The following is a 20868-nucleotide window of genomic DNA, read 5'->3' as shown; positions in this document are numbered from 1 at the left end:
CGGCTGGGCATTAACAAGTATATACTTATACTTTTTAGAAATATCTGGCAATAGCCATTTATGTAAACTCAGCTAGTCGCCAATGTACTGACTCATTCATGCAGCTAAGAGAAAGCTTTAGATAACCTGATGGGCCTGCCTACCGGACCAGCTGACCTGGAAATCTTGCCCCTGGGAGTGGGACTCTGGCAAGCTGCTCCTAGACAGGAGGTGGAGAATCAAGCACTGAGTAGTAAAAAGTGAGGTAGAGAAAAGCAGAAAGAGGTGAAGGCAGTTCTAGTGAATTACCTTGATACTCACTGGTGGCAAACACACACTCACACACACCCACACTCATGCATGCATGCGGCATGAGATAACTGGGAAATGGAGGACTTCAAAGGTGCAAGATCTAGCAAAAACTTAGGACATAGAGGAAATTTAAGGAGGAGGAGGTAGAAATTTAAAAGATGAAGATAAGACTGAAACGGGAGGTCAGAATCCTTAGGAGAGGAAGAAGGAGAACAAGGAACTAGGGAGAGAAATGGGTGAACTGTAACTCGAAGTAGTAAAGGCCGGCGTCAGGTGGCAGCTGAAGCTAAGACGGGGTGCAGAGGACAGCCTGCAGGCCAACGCCGACAGTGCGGGGGCGGGGCTCCGCTGGAGGGAGGAGCCTCACGAGGGGAGGGTCAGGAGACCGGCTTTTACCTTGTTGGTGAGTAGATGGCACACTTGCGGCACATAATCAATGAGACATCCTCCTCCGGGAAAGGCTGGGATATGCAGAGCTGAGGAGCCTCCAAGGGCACTGAAAGGACAAGAGTACAAGGGACACTTCTCTTAGGGCTCTGGCTATGTAGGAAGCGATAACCCCAAACAGACTCGCCTTCTCTTAACGTCTGCCCACCAACCACTTGAGTTAATGAGGATGGGAACATGGGCTTCACTTTATGATTACATTTCTTTATTTTTATCTGTTTTGTTAAATCAGCATGTTCAGATTGCCCATGACTACCAACTAACGATCAGTAAAAACTAATGATTCTATCACACAACAGGACAAATTGGCACATTCTGACTGGCGTGGGTAAATGTCTTACCAATATTAATGGGTTGGACCTTGGATGGACACACACATTTCCATACTCTCCATTATGTGCTGGGCAAAGAGAAGTCATTCCTTAAACCCCCATACTGAACTGAACTGAATTCCTTCAGCACCACCACGGTGCAATGGAGGGACTGGCTCTGCCCCTTACCAGCTTTATTGCCCGGGGGAAGCCTCCTGGGGCTTTAGCCTCCTCGAGTTTAGTGTGGGGCCAGTGGTGTAGGACAGGGGCTGCAGACTCCAGGCTCCACCCAGCCCAGGGAGGTGATATAAATGAGCACAGAGAACTGTAGTTTCTGCACAGTGGGAAGGGCTCTCCACCCTCCAACTCCAGCTAATCTCTGCCATGGTGGAAACACAAGCCTGGTCTTCACAGACCCTTATTTTTCACGTGACGCCAGAAATCCAGATGATTTAAGTTCTCAAGTTTTAAATGGTGGCAACTAACTAAACCTCTTCTGAAACACTGTGCTGCTCCATCCTGTGTCTGTAGGTCGATATGGGTAAAGTCTGCAACTAGTCCAAGTCAACACTGACATTCATCTAAACAAGAAGGTACAGTCAAAAATCATTGATCCAAGCACTAAGACACAACACTGATCCAGAAATAGTTTCCAGGACTTTCGTGGAGATTCCCTTTCAGTTTAAATCAACCAGCATACCATTATTAAAGAAACTGCTCAGAATCTCACAGTATACATTTCATATCCCATCCTTAATCTTGATTTCATCTTCTTTCCTACTCTCACTTTCCTTTGGTCCTAATTTGCTTTTCTTGTTTGAATTTTATTTTAACGTATACGTTTCTTACTGTAAAAGCCCCTTAAACCACCTCTGTAATATGATGGGGTATAAAGAGACCCCTAAGATCCGTTAATGCTGTGATTATTCATTAACCAAATCCCTAGTTACAAGGCTGTAAATGGAAGCAAAGTGTTTCACAATAACAGTCTAGAAAATCATTCTTAGTTTAGAGCAGACAGACTTAGCCTAGGGTTTGCAATACAGGGAACAATACATGTAAGTACTGAAAGGGTCCTAGACCCAGCCTGTCTCCCTATTGACCAAAGATTCCTGAAATTAATTTTTCCAGTAGAAATGGATATTACGTTTATTTATTTATGGAATGAAAAAACCCCAACACGTGAATAAAATCCCGGGTGATGTGAGGAAGTCAACAGGGTGGAAATATTTGCTGTTGACTTTTTCTATTCAGATGAGACCTAAAAAGCACAACAACCCTGACAACTGAGAAAATTATGAGACAGCATTTGACTAAGTATGACATTAATGAATCATCTACAGTCTGCAACTGCACAGAATCAGCAAGAACATCACTTCCGTTTGCTACTCTCAGAGCAGACATTGGAGGAGATTCAGCCTAAACTCCGAAGGAAGCTAGGAAAATTCCTATGACTTCTTGTGTACTGGAAGAAGGCTTTTTGTCCCCTCTTTTGTATGCAAAAGTACATAGAGAGCACACTTTTAAGTGGAAGGTTCTAACAGTTCCATTAGGATGGAAACTGATTAAGAAGAAAATTCTATAGTACAAGAGAAAGAGATCCAATATTTTTATCTTGTCGTTCCTGGGGGGAAATACCTGTATAACATAGAAATACCAAGATCCAGGCTTCTCATAGCATACTTGGAAGAACAATCTTTAGCATAATGAAATTCCAGAAAATAAAATAATTTGGACAGTTTCCTGGAATTGATTACAATGGGCTTCGACCTGTATACAATATTACAGGACAAGTTCTTAATCATTCATTAAATTGAATACAAAAAAATGAAAATAGTCTGTGGGTAATCCTCTAAACTTGAGACTCCCTCTGCTTCTGACACATAGCCATTAAAAAAAAATTACCTATAATGATGGAAAGAGGCAGAGGTGTGGAGAAGTCCAAAGACTGGCTGCTTGGCCAGCGGGCCCATCTCTCTGAACTCTGTGGTTATTGGAAACTAACACTTGTTGCTAGGTGCTTTCTCATTACCTAATTTAATCCTCCCCACAATTCAGTGAGGTGAGAATTCGCACTGTAATTCTACAGGTGAAGAAACTGAGGCTCAGACAGCAGAAGAAATTCCCTTGGGTTCACACAACTAGGAGATGGTAAAGCCAAGATCTGAACTCGGGTTGGCCTGTTGCCGGAGTCCACGCTGTTACTGCCGGATTCCGTGCCTCCCTGAGAGCAGGGGGATTTGACTCTTGTAACAGCTCCAGGGATGGGAAGAAAGAGAGGGTGTGGCCCCCTGTGAGCCAGGTCGGGACTGCAGTGATGCCATCGGGCTTCCAGAAGTACCCAGACCACCACTGAAGCAGGCTCTGTGATGTACACCTCATCTCTCTTTACAATTTTCCACCCTGCAGCAGAGCAAGCATTCCCGTGCATTTTGCTCCTACCTCAGTCTCTCCCACCCCAACCATCAAACAACCACAGGCGCTGGATTTATTTTTAAAAGGACACTTACTGCACCCTTTCTTTAACTCAGTAGTTCCTCAGCTTGTGAGGGTACTGAACCTGACTGCCAGCATCATATACTGATAAGTGCTGCTGATTCATGTATAAATATCCGTCTTGTGGGTAAATATTTAACAGGCCTGCTATAGCCTGAATGCTGCCCTGATCGTGCTGAATAAACAAAGTCAAGTGCCATGAAATAAAAAAGCTATTACGTTTTTAAAGGGTGCAGGACGGAGGTCCAGCCGGGGTGAGCTCTAATTATTTAATATTCATGAATCAAAAACTATTGGGTGGAGCACATACAACGAAAAGCTCAGCATGTGCAGAGATTGCAGGGCTCTCTGAGCGCTTCCCAGGGGTGCAGGGCTGGCTGGAGAGAAGGCAGGGCTGGACCGACAGGCTCCGTGGTGGCGGGGAGGGGCAGGGAGAGGCGGGGAGGTATAGGAGGGGAGGTGCAGGAGGGGCAGGACAGGGGGAGCAGGGGATGGAAGGGACCACTGCTGTGGATTCTTCTGATCTCCAGACCAGTGAGGGGAGGAAGCAGGGTAAAAAGTGAGGAAAAGTCAACTAGAGCGGCGGGGTCTCAGGCTGAGATTGGGAGGACAAAGGGGTGAAGGGGCTGTTTTGATGAGAAAGTACTTTCTGTCTCTTTATGGACTGAAATGACACGTGAAATTGGCTGCTAATTCTCAGACCTGAAACTGAATCTGTGGATATAAATTAGAAGGACAAGGCCGGAGTCTGAGAAACCTTTCCAACAGTGGAGTTAAATAGACCAAATGGTAGCCAGAAAAACACTTCCAGGTCCGTCTCACTGGATCTAAAAGTCAAATAAAAGAACTGTCAGTGTTCACCGTATTGATGCGATTGTTTTCTATGCAAATACAGCTAATAGAGCCTTTTGGGAATGGGGTTCTGTCTGCAAATATTCAGAGCACTTTTTTTTTTTTTAAGATTTTATTTATTTATTTGACAGAGAGAGAGATAGCGAGAGCAGGAACACAAGCAGGGGGAGTGGGAGAGGGAGAAGCAGGCTTCCTGCCGAGCAGGGAGCCCGATGCGGGGTTCGATCCCAGGACCCTGGGATCATGACCTGAGCCGAAGGCAGACGCTTAACGACTGAGCCACCCAGGCGCCCCAGAGCACTTCTACTACTGAAGACTTGACTTGGCTACGTTGCTACAGCACAAGGGAAATATTTTTGAGCATTTTGACATGGAAAAATGCAGGGAGTCAGCCTGTCTGAAGGCCTCACTTGGGACAATGGGGTTTGATTTTAACCCATTACGGAACGGTAACTCCCTCCTCTCCGTGTGGGGTTTTACCTCACTGGCCAAATAAAATGAGCAAAACATGACTTGGCACTGGAGAAAACCAGAAGGGGCCAGTGATTTTCAATTCTAATTCTTGCTTCCGCCACGTTTGTTCTGTTTGGTTCTACTCAATTTTCTCATCAGTGCCGTGGGATAACTGCTCTCAAAAAGACCCATCTCTCTCAAGGGATAAAGCAACAATTAGAATTATAGTAATATGAAGAGAGCACCAAGCACTCTACGAGTGACTTTATTCTAAAATGTCTCCTGCTTGTGTACGCTATGGTCAAGGGTTATGTCAAGACCCTGTTAGAGACACTTGGATCAGCGTTACCATCCTGCTCTGCCTCCGAATTGGGTTCCGAGGGAGAGGAAGATGATCTGGTTGCCTCCTCCACAGGATGATTCAGGGGAGTGTTGGAGGGTGAAGCACTGACAGGGGGAACTTCCAGGATGGTAGATGGACTCAGGCTGCCATGAGCCCCCAGGCTAAGACACATCCTAAGGAAAGGTGAACTCTCAACTCAACTCAACAAACACTAACTCTATGCCCAACTCTGTGTAAGGACTTCAGTTTCCTATTCTGGGTCCATACTAGGGCACTACTGCCAATTCCCTTCAAGGTAGAGGAATGCCAAGCCCTCAGGAATCTGGGGCACTCTATAATGCCAGAGTATGTTTCCTGGTGGCCTGCCAGGAGACCCATTACAGCAAAACACAAGTCACTGTGATTTACTGAGCATCTGCTTTAGCCAGGCACTCTAGTAGGCATTTCGTTATCTCTAAACCTCATAACAACCTGGCCAAGTAGACCTAAGTAGTCCAATTTACAGAAGGGGACACTGAGATTCTAAGGATCTAAGTGTCTTCCCAAGGTCACCCAGCAATTAAGCTGCAGAGATGGGCTCAAAACCCAGTCTTCTTGGTTCCAAGGTCTACATCCTTTTTCGTCAGAAAATCTTTCACAGAAAGACAGTGTGAAAAATTTAAAACTCTACCCACCCCATGTCCTGAAACAGTGGTATAAGTGGCTGAAATTATCCTCACAAAAGCTTAGATCCATAAAACCCAGCACTGTGTCATCTCATTTGTTCTTGTCTTAAGATATCATATGTCACAACAAGTTAACTTGTAGGATAGAGAAAAAAAAGTCCTATCTAGCCTCTGAAAACCCAGAAGTGCACAGACAGTACATTAAGGAGAGACTCTGGTTTGCTGGTTTCCCCAACTGGATTTTCTTTGTGCTAGTAAAGCATTTTCTAGAGCTGTTGTTAGCCCCTGTCTCATTTCACAGATTCAACATTGAGCCATCTCAAGAGTCTCTTGATACCTCAGTTAAACAAAACCAGGGACTAAATCAAAATTGAAAAATCTTAATGAGTATAACAGGAGAAAAAAATAAGAGATCCGAGTGACAAATTAAGTTTACAAGTAGAAGAAAATCTGGGGAGTCAAACTGGATGAGGGGTTCAATAAGAACTGATAGAGGCCTGGCCATGTTGCATTTGCAACTAACCCAGTATTTCCATTAAACATGCTTCACAGTATATAGCAGGTCTTTATTAGAGTACTGTATCCCATTTCTTGTTTCCCATTTTTAGAGGGACATATGAGAATGGAAATGTTCTGAGACCATGATAAATATGAAATGTTCCTCTGGAGCAAAGTCTAAAAAGAAGCTGAAACTATTAAGTGAAATTACTTAGCAAGTTATGGAATCATTAAATAGAGTGACTTAAAAATGTGAAGACATACTCTATGGACTGTTTGAATCAGCTGTTCCTTGCTTACACACAGTATACATGAAGAGTTTAAAATATGACGGATTTCGTTGGTACAGTGAGTGAATTTTCCACAGGACGGGACAGGAATAATAACTCCATTTAAGAAGCACTAGGTGGGGTGCCTGGGTGGCTCAGTCGTTAAGCATCTGCCTTAAGCTCAGGTCATGATCCCAAAATTCAAATAAATAACTAAAATCTTTAAAAAAAAAAAAAAAAAAAAGAAGCACTAGGTATCAGGCATTATGCTAAGTGCCCTCCTGTATGATATCATCTCTGCTTCATACGAACCTGCGACAGAGGTGTTATCCCATTTTACAGATGGGAAGGCTGGAGCTTAGAGAAGCTACAGAACCTCTCCAAGGTCACGTAAGTGGTAAATGGCAGAGAGGCATCTAAATCCAGGTGCCTCTGACCTAAATCTATCCCACCCACTTAGGCCTTCAGGTACCACTTTTGTGATTTCTGATGCAAAAATCTACCTGCAGACCTGACATCTGGTTCCACGTGCATCAGGTTCACAGGCTCCTTGTGGCTTGGATAGTTCAGGCTGAGCCACAAAGGCTGTTTCCAGGAACATTTATTAAACTGATTTAGGTACCTGAATCGAAGCAATGAAGGCCTTTTTCATTCTAGGCAAATGAACCCCAGGAAACCCAGAAGAACTCTGAGGGCCAGAGGACCTGATGGGCAACTCCCAGCAGATAGGAGGTGGCATGCAAGCAAGGAAACCTGACATTAAAAAAAATACAAAAGATGGGAATATTGCAACTGCAAACAGAATATGTCTCACGACACAAACACTAACCAAATTTTTGTTCAGAAATGTGTTTTTTAAGTTTGTTAACATCTTAAAAAAGCCTTCAAGGGACAGCAATCTTAACAGATGTCCACCATCAGAATTCTGTTGGCATGTGGAAAAGCACTTAAAGTAAATCCCCCGAAACAACAATGGACTTAGCAGATGTTCTATTAAGGTTTGGGATGAACTACTTATGATGATGCCTTGGCCGCGCAAGACATGAACAGGCGAAGCAAGAGAAAAGCTTTTCCCCTCTGGTTGCCTTTTGATCCCTGGCCTATTATCTGCAGTTGAATCCACCACAATTTCTTTAAGAAATGGAACTATTTTCAAGCATCAGGCATCGAGACTGAGTACATTTACTACGAGCTTGTTTAGAAATGTACAACTCAGACCCCAGTGAATGGCTTTATTGCTCTATTATCCAGGTACACGTCACTTTTCCTATGAAGTACTTTTATAACATATTTACTGGGAAAAAAATCAATACATAGATATATCAAATCGTCACATTGTATACTTTGAAGATCTTACAACTTTGTCAGTTATACTTCAATAAAGCCAGTAAAAAAATCAATGCATACCATAGTTACCCTCAGCTAAATGCACAAGCATTTCTATAGCTCCCTCCTCATTGCACACTGCTTTTAATGGTCAAAGGAAATGCGGAGAAGAGGAAAAAGAATACCTCTGCCTGTCCAGGGCAGAGAAGGATATCCACCTGATTCCTGTTTACTGTTTTTTACTAGAGCCTCAGGCATACAAACAGCATTAGGCAACTTCATGCACACATTGCTGGTCTCTGTGCTCTAAGAGCTAATCTGTAGGGAGCTGCAGTTGGGTTTGTGCACACAAAAACAAGCAAAGATACCAGAAGATGAGATTAGCCAGGATGCCGGTACATAACACTTTATAATTTGTTTCCAAAGTGCTCTTTTTTTTTTTTTTTTTTTTAAACAACAGCCTTACAAAGTAGGTAGCAAGTCTTACTACACCCATTGTGGAAATGAGAAGACGGAGGCTTGAGATGGATGACTTGCCCAAGGTCCAACAGCTGGAAACAGTGAAACGGGCTTGCGATTTTTTTCTCTGCACTAGTAGTTTTCATGACGGTGTGAGAAGAACCTGGGGAGCCTGTTAAAAACTCAAGATACCCAGGCACCATCCCAGAGAAGCCGATTTATTAGGTCTGAGATGGGACCTTGGAATCTGCATTTTAAGAGGCTCCCTAGGGCATGCAGGTGCAGGTGGTCCGCACACCACTGCTCTGTACCTCACGCCGAGGGTGCACACCTGGGACCGGGAATGGGGAAAGGTGTGGTAAAAGCAAATTTGCCTCCCATCCTTGGGGCATTAGGTCACTGACAATTTGAAAGGCACTGTGGACAAGAAGGTGAAGGAAACACAGACATGCTCTTAAGGACTAAGGTCTAGTATGAGAGTATAAGATACTTATGGAAACAACTAGAAAAAAGGTGATCACCACTGAGTTTATTCACGGGCAAAAGGCAGTGTAGTTACATGCGGGTAACCAGAAGACGAGGCGAGGGAGTAGTCAAATCAAGACTGGGGACTGAAGTAAGGAGGCCACAGATTCTACTTAAAAAGGCAAGGCACTGGATCAAAGGCTAGGGACTCTGTGGGCAGCAGACCATGGATCCCGGACCACAGTGAGCAGCTTTTGCCCCCATGAGAAAAGCACCTTTCACACTTCAGGCTGCCCAGGAGAGCTACCGGTAAGAGGGCATCTGCCTGGAGAGGGAGTAAGAAGATACAATGGTAGATCTTGATGCATGCCAGTGGTGACCTGGGCAGGAAAGAAAATTTGAGGTTAGAAAAGAAGTTCTGGGGACACCTGGGTGGCTCAGTCAGTTAAGCATCTGCCTTTAGCTCGGGTCATGATCCCGGGGTCCTGGGATCAAGTCCCGCATCGGGCTCCTTGCTCAGCGGGGAGTTTGCTTCTCCCTCTCCCTCTGCCTGCAGCTCCCCCTGCTTGTGCTCTCGCTCTCTCTTTCCGACAAATAAATAAAAATAAAATCTAAAAAGAAAAGATAAGAAAAGCAGTTCTGTTTAGTCAGAGAGTGAGAGATGTCCTGGAGAGAAGGAACAGTCTGAAGTTAGAGACTGAATCTCAGCCAGTCTCAATGCTTAACATGTCTCTTTTACACTGACAACTTCCAAATTTATACCCCAGCTCAGATCTTCCTTAACCTGGGACTCAGACAGCCGACTGCCTACTCGCTGCCTCCCCCCGGATGTCTAAAGTGCGCTCCCGGCCCCACCTGCTCACGGCAAAGCCTGCCTGCAACACCTGCTCCCGCCCTCGTCCAGCAGCCAGCCAGTGGCAGCTCCGGCCTACTGGTTCCTCAGGCATCCCGGGCTCTTCTCTCTCACATGCCCCGTTCAGTCAGCCCTGTCCAGTCTCCTGTAACTTCTCATCTGGATTCCTGCGCCATGGACAGGCCGGGACTATTCCACCTCAGACAGCTGGCCCAGTCCTTCTGCTCTTCTCTCGGCCTGGAACACTCTTCCCAGCCATCTGCGGGGCTTGCTGTCTCACCTGCTTCAGGTCTCCCTCGAATATCACCGTCTTCGTAAGACTTCCTGAACCAGCTACTTGTAACAACCCACCTCCATCCCAGGTATCCCCTCGTCTTTGTTTTACCTTTTTTATGGCATATGTGTCCAGAAGACACTCTACATACGGTCTTTGTTTCTTGTCTCCCCCCAGCACCCTTCACTAGAATGGGGACCTCTGTCTGTTTTGGTCCCTGCCGTAACACCAGAAACAGGAATAATGCCAAGTTCATAGTAGGCACTCAATAAATATTTGTGGTATTAAAGTCAAATGAAGGTAGGGAAAGATACGGGAGACAAATTTCCAAAATGGACATTAAAAGTCAGTAAATGTATACATCTTTTCTGAAACAGTCATTGTGAAAGGGCCTAGGACAGGGGTCAGCAAACTTCGTCAGTAAAGTGCCAGGTGGTAAATGGTGTCGGCTCTGTGGCCACAATGTCTCTGTCGCAACTGCTCAACTCTGACGCTGTGGCATGAAAGCAGCCACAGACAATACGTAAATAGGTGACGCACCGGGTTCCAATGAAATTATTTATGGACGCTGAAATGTGGATTTCATAACATTTTTACACATCACAAAATATTACTCTTTAAGTGTTTTTCTAGCCATTTAAGAAACGTGAAACATAAGTCTTAGCTCATGAGCCAAACAAAGTGGGCTGTAGTTTGCTTGCTGGCTCTTGATCTAGGATCATAGGATCATTTGACAGTTCTAGGGATACTGAAGATAGGGATGTATCCAGGAAGCAATAGAGGCAAAAAGACCTGGAGTAGGTTAGCAAAAACGAAAAGCAGCCCCTTTGCTCAAACCTCTTACAAACTGTGTTCGGCCAGCAGGGCAAACTGCAAGCATCAGTCTTCTTTAGGCAAAGGTGAGGTGAGCATTAGGCACCTCGAGGCACCTCGTGGACTGTGGGAGTTCTCATAATGATACTGGGTTGGAGCTGTGCAGGGGAGCTATTTATATCATCTCGAATGAAGCTTGAGGCATATTCTGGTGCTTTCTACTTCTATGCTAGGTGAAAAAGCTGCCTACAAAAGCCTTCCTCCCACCCAAAATACTGTTAGTTGGTGACTGATCCTCAGAAATATTAAGATGAATCATATATGCTCTTTTCACAGTGCAAAGAGAGATAATTTTAAAACTCAGAAAATGTCACTTTGGGTAGTCACACACCATACAATTAGAAAAGCTGCCCAGCCTGAAAATTGTAAATAAATAAAATCCTGTTCTTGCATGGAAACATTTTTCCTCATTTAGATTCCGATGCTTGTCTTAGGACTTGCCTCCAAGATTGGCTGGTGTTAAAACGTGTTCAGTCCCATAATCTGATGATGGAAGGCAGGCTTTGTTCTCCACCCCTCTTCCCTGGGGCCCTCCCTGGCTAATCCTGCTGTTCTTGGTAACCCACGGCACTCAGCTCTGACTTTCTCAAGCTGCTGCTCTTCTCACCTACAAGCTGCTTGTGGCCTCCCTGTCTCCTGCTCTGGGTCGGCCTGAAAGGTGCCAGCCAACAGTGGGCTCAGTCTGGACCCAAGCACAGGGAAAGGAATCCTGCATTTCTTTCCTTCACCTGCTTCCAGAAACAGGTATTTTTGTCTTTGATCCCTAAGCTCTGTTTTCTTTCTCTTGTTACTAAACAGTTCACTCCCTATCTCCTCCTGGCCCCTCCCTTGCCCTTTTTTGCAACTTCATCATTTTTCCACACTGCACCGTTTGGCACAGGAAAAGGAGGGAACCACATCAAATAAAGGAATGCAACCACAAAAGCTGCCTTGAGAAGCAAGGCCCTGGATTTTTTTTTTTTTTTTTTTTTTTTTTGGTTAATTTACCGTTTTTGGACTTGTTCTCCCATAATCAAATCCTCCCTATCGTGTTAACAATGTGGTAGTGTGTCAATACATTGGAATTTTGCTTCAATCAGCAACCCAGAGCTTAATAGGAAAATGAAGCAACAAAATGCTGGTCTTACTGTTAACCTTAGGCCAGGCCTGTACTTAGGATGGGGATGTTGGCTTCTTGATGGTATGCGGGCCAAACCTTCAATGTTTTGTGAGGAGCTTGGGGCTGTCAGCAGAAGCCTAAGGCAGTGTCTTGGGCATTACTTAGGCATGCTTCTGCCATCACAAGAGGGACAAGCACTCCAAGGACACTGACTGAAGCATGAAACACCCAAAATTTTAGTAAGCCAGGGAAAGTTTAGACTGAATTCACCTGCAGAAATTTAAAAGACACATTCGGGGGAGGAACAGGCTGGGTAAATAAAATGGACAATAACTTAGCAATAAAAAGTAACAAAATATTCAGAATGAATGAATGAATGACACGTTCAGCTTAGTGACAGCCATTCCTGGGTCGGGCTCTGTGATACTCACGATGTCTATAGTTCTCACAAAAAGGCTTGTGTAAAGTTCAAGTGTTGTTTTGTTGTTGTTCTAAATTAAAAACATGTGTCCAACACATAAACCATTTAGGTACAACAAGAAGGTGCCATAATTCCAAAATAATTCCAAAAGTCACTATTCCATCTCCTCGGGAAGTATGTGTTAGAATCAATGTTTAACAACAGCTGGTTAATAATATTCATCATAAATGAAAACACCAGTTAGAGGTGGAATACTTTTGATGTGGTAGTTTTATCTTTTGTGACTAAGTTGGTCAACTAAACTGTCCATAACACGTAAGTATTTTTGTTGTGATTTTGGTTTGGTTCACAAAGAACAGTCACAGGCCATTTTGGTTAACGTTGGAAATTAGCCTATCTTGAACATCGTCTACAGCATATATAAGAAGTCAACAGACGGGCCACTAGGCAGTGATTCTCCACCTTTATCTACCCCAGCACATCCACATAACATGGCATCCCTCCAGCGATTCTCTTGGGGAGAAGGGAAGGGATAGCAGAAGTATCTCTTCTCTCATCCCCATTCCAGGGTAGCATACTAGAATCTCAGGGTGAAGAAATGTGTGAATTGAAACAAAACACCTTGTAGTTGGTTCTGATATGGACTGATAGCATAGATTTTTCAACCGCCCCCAACCCAACATGAGAATCACTGTCTCGAACATATAGAAGGAGGAGTCTTCTATCCTCAGGAGCTGAAGACCTTCACGGCTAACAGGTGAAATTGCTGGTCTTCCAATTTTGGCAGTGTTCAGCCTGGCCCCAGCTCCACTTTGGAGAGCCAAATCGCCCACGTCATTTCAGATGCCCATTCGATCTTCTTGCCCCCTCTCCAGTTCCTCCTCCCCACCGTAACACTGCGGCTGCCCAAGATGACCAAGAGGATGATAAAGTTAAGACAGTGGATGATGAAGAGAAGCAGGAACAGCGGGCAGGTGCTTGCTTAAAAGCACCCCGTCTACTCTGCCTTGTGCTGCCACCAGCTATGGCCCCAGGGAAGGGACACAAATGTGCAGGCACGATGTCACCACCGGTCTAGCAAAGCAGGACACGGACAGTGGATGGAAGCATGGCTGCCCTCCACAGAACCAGGCCCCACCTCCAGGCAGTATGTTCCAAAGTCACCTGGAAAGCAGAGGGAGCACACTGGGCAGAGGGAGCTGAGGAAAAAGGACATCTGGGAATTTGCAGAGATGAGGGACTGAGGAGGCTGTGAGCACAGTCAGAATTCTAACAGAAATAACATGCATTCAGTAGATGCCTGTCATTGAAAAAACATTTTATCTTACTAAATAAATTGTTTACTTACTAATGGAGAAAGTGGGAGTTCAGTTCTGTTAATATCCATCTGTGTAGAACCGGGAGCCTGTTTCTGAATATCACTATTTACCTGTGTCTTTTACTTAAATATATATATATCCATTGGTTTAAGCACTATTTTTATCAAATTCTCTAAAATAGATGATTCAAAACAGCCACGACAGTAAACAAGGGCCTGCACGCCCAGACAAAGACTGCAGGGCAGGCAAGAGGAGAAGCAGCGGGAGGCCCAGGAGGCATGCCCCCCCGCTCCAGGCAGCTCAGGGGAATCTGGGCTTGTGGGGAGCTTCATTACCCCACAAGGCAGATGTGTTTGCTTCTTTAACCCAGTGGCACAGATGCAACAGAAGGAGAGAGGCTTACTCAGGAAGGGAATGGGTTCTGGTAAATGTAGACAAGGATGACACCAATTTCACTGGCCAAATATAATTGGGTTTGGCCTATTAACTTGTTTGAAACTCACTTTCTTGATTGCTTCAGAATTTTGATTTTTCTTAAGCTTTCCAAACTACAATACTCAAAACTTAGTAACAGAGCAATATTAACAGCAGAGAGGGGAATGCAAACATGACTTATTCAACAAGCTGTAGGGTTGAACCACAGCCACTCAATCCTGGCTCTGTCTCAGAATGGCATCGGGGCATCAATGGACCCGAAGTAATTTCACCCAGACCCACAGGAAAGAAGGACATGCTGACCGGACCTCTTGGTGTAAGGATGCAGGTCCAGACACTCTTAACTCTCAGGAGTCCTGGTACTCTCCCAAACTAACAACCCCATAGAAGTCCTGTGGACATTTACAGTCTTCAAGGAGAAAGGCAGGGAGGGGTCCACAACTTCCGGGCCTCCAAGCAAACCCTGAGCATCAAAGTCTGCAGGGCTCAGCAGTTCACCGCAGAGCCTCCAACCACTCAGAGGATCAGCATCCCTCTTTCCCAATCAGACAGAGAATGCTTCTCAGTATGAGCTGTGGCGAACTGAGGACAACTCACTTTTGTGGGTGCGTTCTCATTTTGCTAGGAACTAACCAGGGCTCAGGGTCACTTTAGAGCAGGGGGAGCCCTGAAGCCCACTCACAGCCCATCCTCAAACCCAAGCTGCAGCCAGGCTCATCACCTGAGCAGCAAACACTCCAAGTGTCCTCTAGACTCAACACGTGGATCAGGCATATTTGGAAATGGGAGCCTCCTCAGAAGGGTGAGGACTGAGCCAATGCTCCGAGAGAATGTACGACAAGTTCACACGGGTAGAACCAAATCACAAATGTAAGCGAGTTTCAACATGAAACATCCCAATCAAGGAGCGAAACACATGAGAGTGAACCTTCCAGTGGAGAACCACGTAGCCACTAGGGAAGAATGAGAGTGACCTACAGGTCAGGGTCTAGAAAAATGACCATGACATATTGTTAAAGGAAAAAGCAAGTTGCAGAATAGTATGTATCATGCCATTTTTATGGCTAAACGAAAACAGCAGCAAAACCCCAAAATGAACTAAAAGGAACAACACTGTGAAAATATTACATCTAAATGTTGTATATTTTCCGGTAAGTCACATTTCCCCTCTGCCTTTTCACTGAGGTGAAGGCTCGAGGTTCACTGCCCCGAGGAAGAGGGTGGCACCACACAGGTCAGAGACGCCCCCCACATGGGGAAGAAGGGAGGACCAGCACTGAGGAGGACAGCCCTCAGACAGGAACGGAAAGACACAGAGGCGGAAAGGGGACAGAGTCAGAGAGAACAGGGTCTGCCTGGGTATCTCAGAGACCTTCTTCGAGCCTCAGAGGGGAGAGAGAGAGCAAGAGAGCGAGAACAAGAACCAGTGGTGATGAAAGGATAGACGTTCTAGATTAACTGAGGGAAATCCAAATGGAGAGGGGTTTTTTAATTTCACTGCCCATTTGGAGATGAGGAGATCACACTGTCGAGTAATCTTCAGGGTAAGACAGAGTTGCTGTAGGACAAAAAGGACATTTTACCTTGTATACTTTGTTATTTGGTGGTACTGGAATTGGTACTGGTGGCTATAACTGGCACATATTACCTTGGTAGCAGAGAGAAAAAGAAAGAGAAAGAGAAACCAAGGTATAAAAATAAGTAAATGCAAAGCATAGAAGGCATTGAACTTGGTGAGCGAAGATGTAATGGGAAGGGCAACGACCAACCAAATGGATGAGTCCCTGAGTCGTATGCAGAGTACTTACACAGTTTGCTTCTGGGACTGGGACCCTAAAATCCCCAAGGGCTGTGGGGAGTCCACATTATTGATCCGAATTCTACTACCATTTAGAAGAACAGTAGTGACAGTTACCACACACTGAGCACTGAGCACTTTCCATGAGCCAGGCATTGTACTGAAAGTCTCCATCTGTTAGCTTTATTTACTCCTGACCAGAGCCCTCTAAGGCTGATGTGTTTTACAGATGGACAGTAAGGCTTGGCAGGTTAAGTAACTCACTCAGTTAACTCATCCAGTAAATGATAAACACTGGATTGAATCCAGACATGCAATTCCTGAAACCACATATTTCACTACTGCTCCATACCCTGCCTCATACCACAGACCATCTGGCTGTGGGGGCTTTAGTGATCACTTAGCTCTCCCGGTATTATTTTCTTATATGCACAGTGGGGATGGGACCAACTAACTCTCAAATCCTTTTTGGTTCTATCATTGTCCCCTGGTCTAATGTAGCAGTGTAGCTTTAGGTCGTTTTTTGGATTCAGAACCCTAGGAGCCTGTCTTATTAAAGAAAGCTTTAGAAATCCTGTAACAACGGAGCGATCCAATCTTAGTACATAAACTTTCCTGGCACAAAATTAAGGAAGAGTGAAAGCACATGATTAAGAAGCAGGAGTGCTAGGTGCTGTGAAAAGGGAGATGCTACATTCAGGCAACAGGAACACTGAGCCATGCCTCTCCACCACGTATGATCTTTCTCACCAGCCCTGCATGCGTGGAAGTTCCTGCAGCCAACAGTACCCCAGTTTCATTTTGCAACAGGGACACTTGGACACTAAGCCCTACATGCTTGCTTGGCTCCTCGGCAGCCTGCCCACCCCTTCAGGCACTGCTGTTGAGGCCCTGTGAATACTACATATTCTTCTCAGCCCCTACTCCTGACTACAAGCCTATTCCTTTCAACTAAATGTAAAACAATCTCTCACTGAATATTTTCTTCACTTATAATCCTCTGCCTGATGTTTTCTCTGATTAAATGGAAGCAAACCCCTCGCATAAGCCTGGAACAAGGGTAGGCATTTGCAGTGCAGAATAATGGCTCCCGAAAGATGTCCAAGCCCCAATCTTCAGAACCTGTGAATATGTTACCTTACACGGCAAAAAAGCCTTTGCAGAAGGTGAAGGACCTTGATATAATTACCCTGGATTACCTGGGTGGGCTCAATCTAATCACATGAGTCCTTAAAAGTAGAAGAGGAAAACAGAAGAGTAAATAAGAGAGATGTGACAATAGAAGGGACAGAAAACATGGGAAACAAGAGGGACCTGTTGCTGGCTCTGAAGATGGAGGAAGATGGCCACAAGCCAAGGGATGCAGGCAGCCTCCAGAAGCTGGGAAAAGCCCTCAGCTGACCTTCAGCAAGGACATGGATCCCAGTCCTCTGACTGTAGGCAACTGGATTCTTCCAACAACTGGAGTGAACAAGGGAACAGATTCTCCACTAGAGCCTCCAGAAAGGAATATAGCTCCCTAACACCTTCTTTCTAGCCCAGTGACACCTGTGCTGGACTTCTGATTCACAGGACCATAAGATAATAAATATGTGTTGTTAAGCCACTACATTTGTGGTGATCTGTTACAGCAGCAATAGAAATCTAATACAGCCCTCAAAATACAATTGTTTTCTGGAGGTGAGGTTACCTTTCTTTATGCAACAAAATAATGACAGAAATGGCGTATGCCCCATTAAACACAACAGAATCAGTAAGTCTGATACAAACAGATAAATGGATAAATAAGTAAACAAAGAAAGCTCTTCCTCCTTTTTTTTTTTTTAAAGATTTATTTATTTATTTGAGAGAGCGAGAAAGTACATGAGAGGGGGGAGGGTTACAGGGAGAAGCAGGCTCCTCGCCGAGCAGGGAGCCCGATGCGGGACTCGATCCCGGGACTCCAGGATCATGACCTGAGCCGAAGGCAGTCGCTCAACCAACTGAGCCACCCAGGCGCCCAAAGAAAGCTCTTCTTTAGAGCTGAAAGCCAACTAATAAATGCAGAAGGAAAGATGAAGCTAGAAAATCATCAATGGATGTTAAAGCTAGTGGGTGAAAATCTGATGAGGATATTTACATAGTCTCAACATATCTCCCCATAAATTTCTTATTAACTACAAAGAGAAAATTAGTAACATTAAAAAAAACCTGGTGGACACCACCTTAACTGAGCGATCAAAGTTAACATCACCAACTTGGGGCAAACTGGCGTCATGTGCCTCTTAGTATGGTGTACTCAGAAATTCATAACCTGAATCTAATCATGAGGAAGCATCAAATGGACCCAAATTGAGGAACAAAATAATTGGCCTGTACTCTTCAAAACTGTTCAAGGTCAAGAAAGATAAAGACTGAGAAACTATTCCAGACTAAAGAAAAATAAAGAGGCATGACAACTAAAGGCAATGTGAGATCCTGGCTTGGATCCTGGACCAGGGTAAAAAATAGCTAACAGGGATATTATTGGAACAATTGACAAAATTAGAATACAGATTGTGGATCAGATAATAGTACTGTGTCAATGATACATTTCCTGATTTGATAACTGCACTGTAGCTGTAAGAGAATGTCCATGTTCCTAGGAAATGCTTTCCGAAGCAGGTAGGGTAAAGGGCATCATGGGCCCAACTTACTCTTAACTGGCTGAGTTAAAAAATAACCATGATATATAAATATAAATACACAGAATGACAAGGCAAATGGGGCAAAATGTAAATAATCAGTGAAACTGGGTAAAAGATATAAGGTAGCTCACATTCTATTCTTTAAAAAAAAATTTTTTTTATTAACATATAATGTATTATTTGTTTCAGGGATACAGGTCTATGATTCATCAGTCTTACACAATTCACAGCGCTCACCATAGCACATACCCTCCCCAGTGTCCATCACCCAGCCACCCCATCCCTCCCACCCCCCTCCACTCCAGCAACCCTCAGTTTGTTTCCTGAGATTAAGAGTCTCTTATGGTTTGTCTCCCTCTTTCGTCTTATTTCATTTTTCCCTCCCTTCCCCTATGATCCTGTCTTGTTTCTCAAATTCCTCATATCAGTGAGATTATTTGATACTTGTCTTTCTCTGATTGACTTATTTCACTTAGCATAATACCCTCTAGTTCCATCCACGTCATTGAGAATAGCAAGATTTCATTTTCTTTTTGATGGCTGCATAATATTCCGGTGTGTGTGTGTGTGTGTGTGTGTGTGTGTGTGTGTGTGTGAGACACATCTTCTTTATCCATTCATCTGTTGATGGACATCTAGGCTCTTTCCATAGTTTGGCTATTGTGGACATTGCTGCTATAAACTTTGGGGTGCATATGCCCCTTCGGATCACTACATTTGTATCTTTGGGGTAAATACCCAGTAGTACAATTGCTGGGTCATAGGGTAGCTCTATTTTCAACTTTTTGAGGAACCTCCATACTGTCTTCCAGAGGCTCACATTCTGTTCTTGTAACTTTTTTCTTCAGTTTAAATATCAACATAGAAAATTGCCCAAAAAACCCCTATAAATTATCCTTTAAATTGTTATGCTCATATCAGTTCAATTTTCTCTAATGGAATGCAATATATAACTGGCTAGGTGAATTTTTCAATTAATGTTGTTAATACGTTATATTAATACCTTGTATATAGTAGGCAAGCAATGAGTATCTGTGGACTAAACATCAAGTAATTCAGTTTTAGAAAGAAAGTCATCATCTCAAAAGCATGGAGATATAGAACATGATACAAAATTAAAACTTAACAAAAATTAGCCTCAAATGTGAATGAGCCAGAAAAATGAGGTGGTTAAGAGCCCTTTTTCTGGAATCAGATGGGCCACGAGGATTTGACATCCAATTTGGCCACTCAGAATAATGGCCTTGGGACAAGTTGTTTAAAACTTCCCTAAGCCTCAGTTTGCTCATCTATGAAGTGGGGATTATAACAAAGCTCCCAGGGCTACTGTGAAAAGTGAATTAAAGAATCATGTAAGGTATTTAGCAAGTGGCCCACACATAGTTTTAAATGCTACTTCTTACAACCACTGAGTGCTAATACTTAAGTACTTCATTGTTTCTCTTTCAAGAAAGAAAATCAACACTCACACCAAACTACAAAATACATTCATTTAGTGGGTATCTCCTGTCAAATGCTTGAAAAGTCACACATTTCATGAACTTAAAAAACCCATTTGCCCTGGAGGAAAGTGTAGCTAAAGGGCTCTTTTTAAACTTTTTAGGTCACTGGTCTAACGGGCTGGGCCTGTCCTTCTCCCTACCTACCCCTGCCCCAAGACTCTACAACTTTAGACATTTTTCTTCAAACAGAGAATCACTTCCGCATGGGAGACTTTCTGGTTTTCTTTTTTCCTACTTCGGGCCCACTGTTTATTTTCCTGAATGTAGGATGGCCCCCGTATCTCTCGGGCCCGACTGAACCACTGCCTTAGCATTCTGAATTTTGCGTGCCCAGCTTCCTTCCACTTCCTCTCCTGTGGTGCCTTCACTACAGTTCGGCTGGTGACTCGAAGATGCTCTTATTATCTTAATGATTATCGACTTCCACCCAGCACTTATGAATACAGGTAATTCCTCACACATAAATGCCTTCTGGCCATTACTCCCGCCCAACCATGTCCATCATCCAAAATGCTTAAATGAGTGCCAGTCCACAAAGCCTTTCTTTTCTTTCTTTTTCCTTTTTAGTCACTTTATTATTTTTGTATTTTTCAGTAACGCATTATTTGGGGGTGGGGGGCTTGTTAGAAAACTGTACAATAAGCAAGTGATTTCCTGTTAATCTATTAAAAATAGAGAAGGATAATTGAAAAAAAAAACTATGCTATTTCACTTGCTGAGCATCAAAAGCAATCTGAAGCCGTTCTTGGCCAC

General features: G+C 44.1%; 1 protein-coding gene across 9 annotated transcripts in view; it reads right to left on the bottom strand.

Moving 5' to 3' along the window:
- BABAM2 (BRISC and BRCA1 A complex member 2) overlaps positions 1-20868 on the bottom strand; it is a 400157-nt gene that overhangs the window by 86812 nt on the left and 292477 nt on the right. For all 9 annotated transcript variants that reach the window (XR_010405476.1, XM_064572014.1, XM_064572016.1 and 6 more), the window contains one exon: positions 688-787. Coding sequence is in view for 8 of the 9 variants with exons in the window: in XM_064572014.1 (XP_064428084.1) it covers positions 688-787 (100 nt within the window). In the remaining variant the exon portion in view is untranslated. The remainder of the gene's footprint in view (positions 1-687; positions 788-20868) is intronic.

This window comes from Mirounga angustirostris, unplaced genomic scaffold (genome assembly GCF_029215605.1).
Source record: "Mirounga angustirostris isolate CCGP_5_RB_7025 unplaced genomic scaffold, mMirAng1.0.hap1 SCAF_10, whole genome shotgun sequence".
NCBI classification, from domain to species: Eukaryota; Metazoa; Chordata; class Mammalia; order Carnivora; family Phocidae; genus Mirounga; species Mirounga angustirostris.
This window is presented reverse-complemented; position numbering and strand designations above follow the sequence as displayed.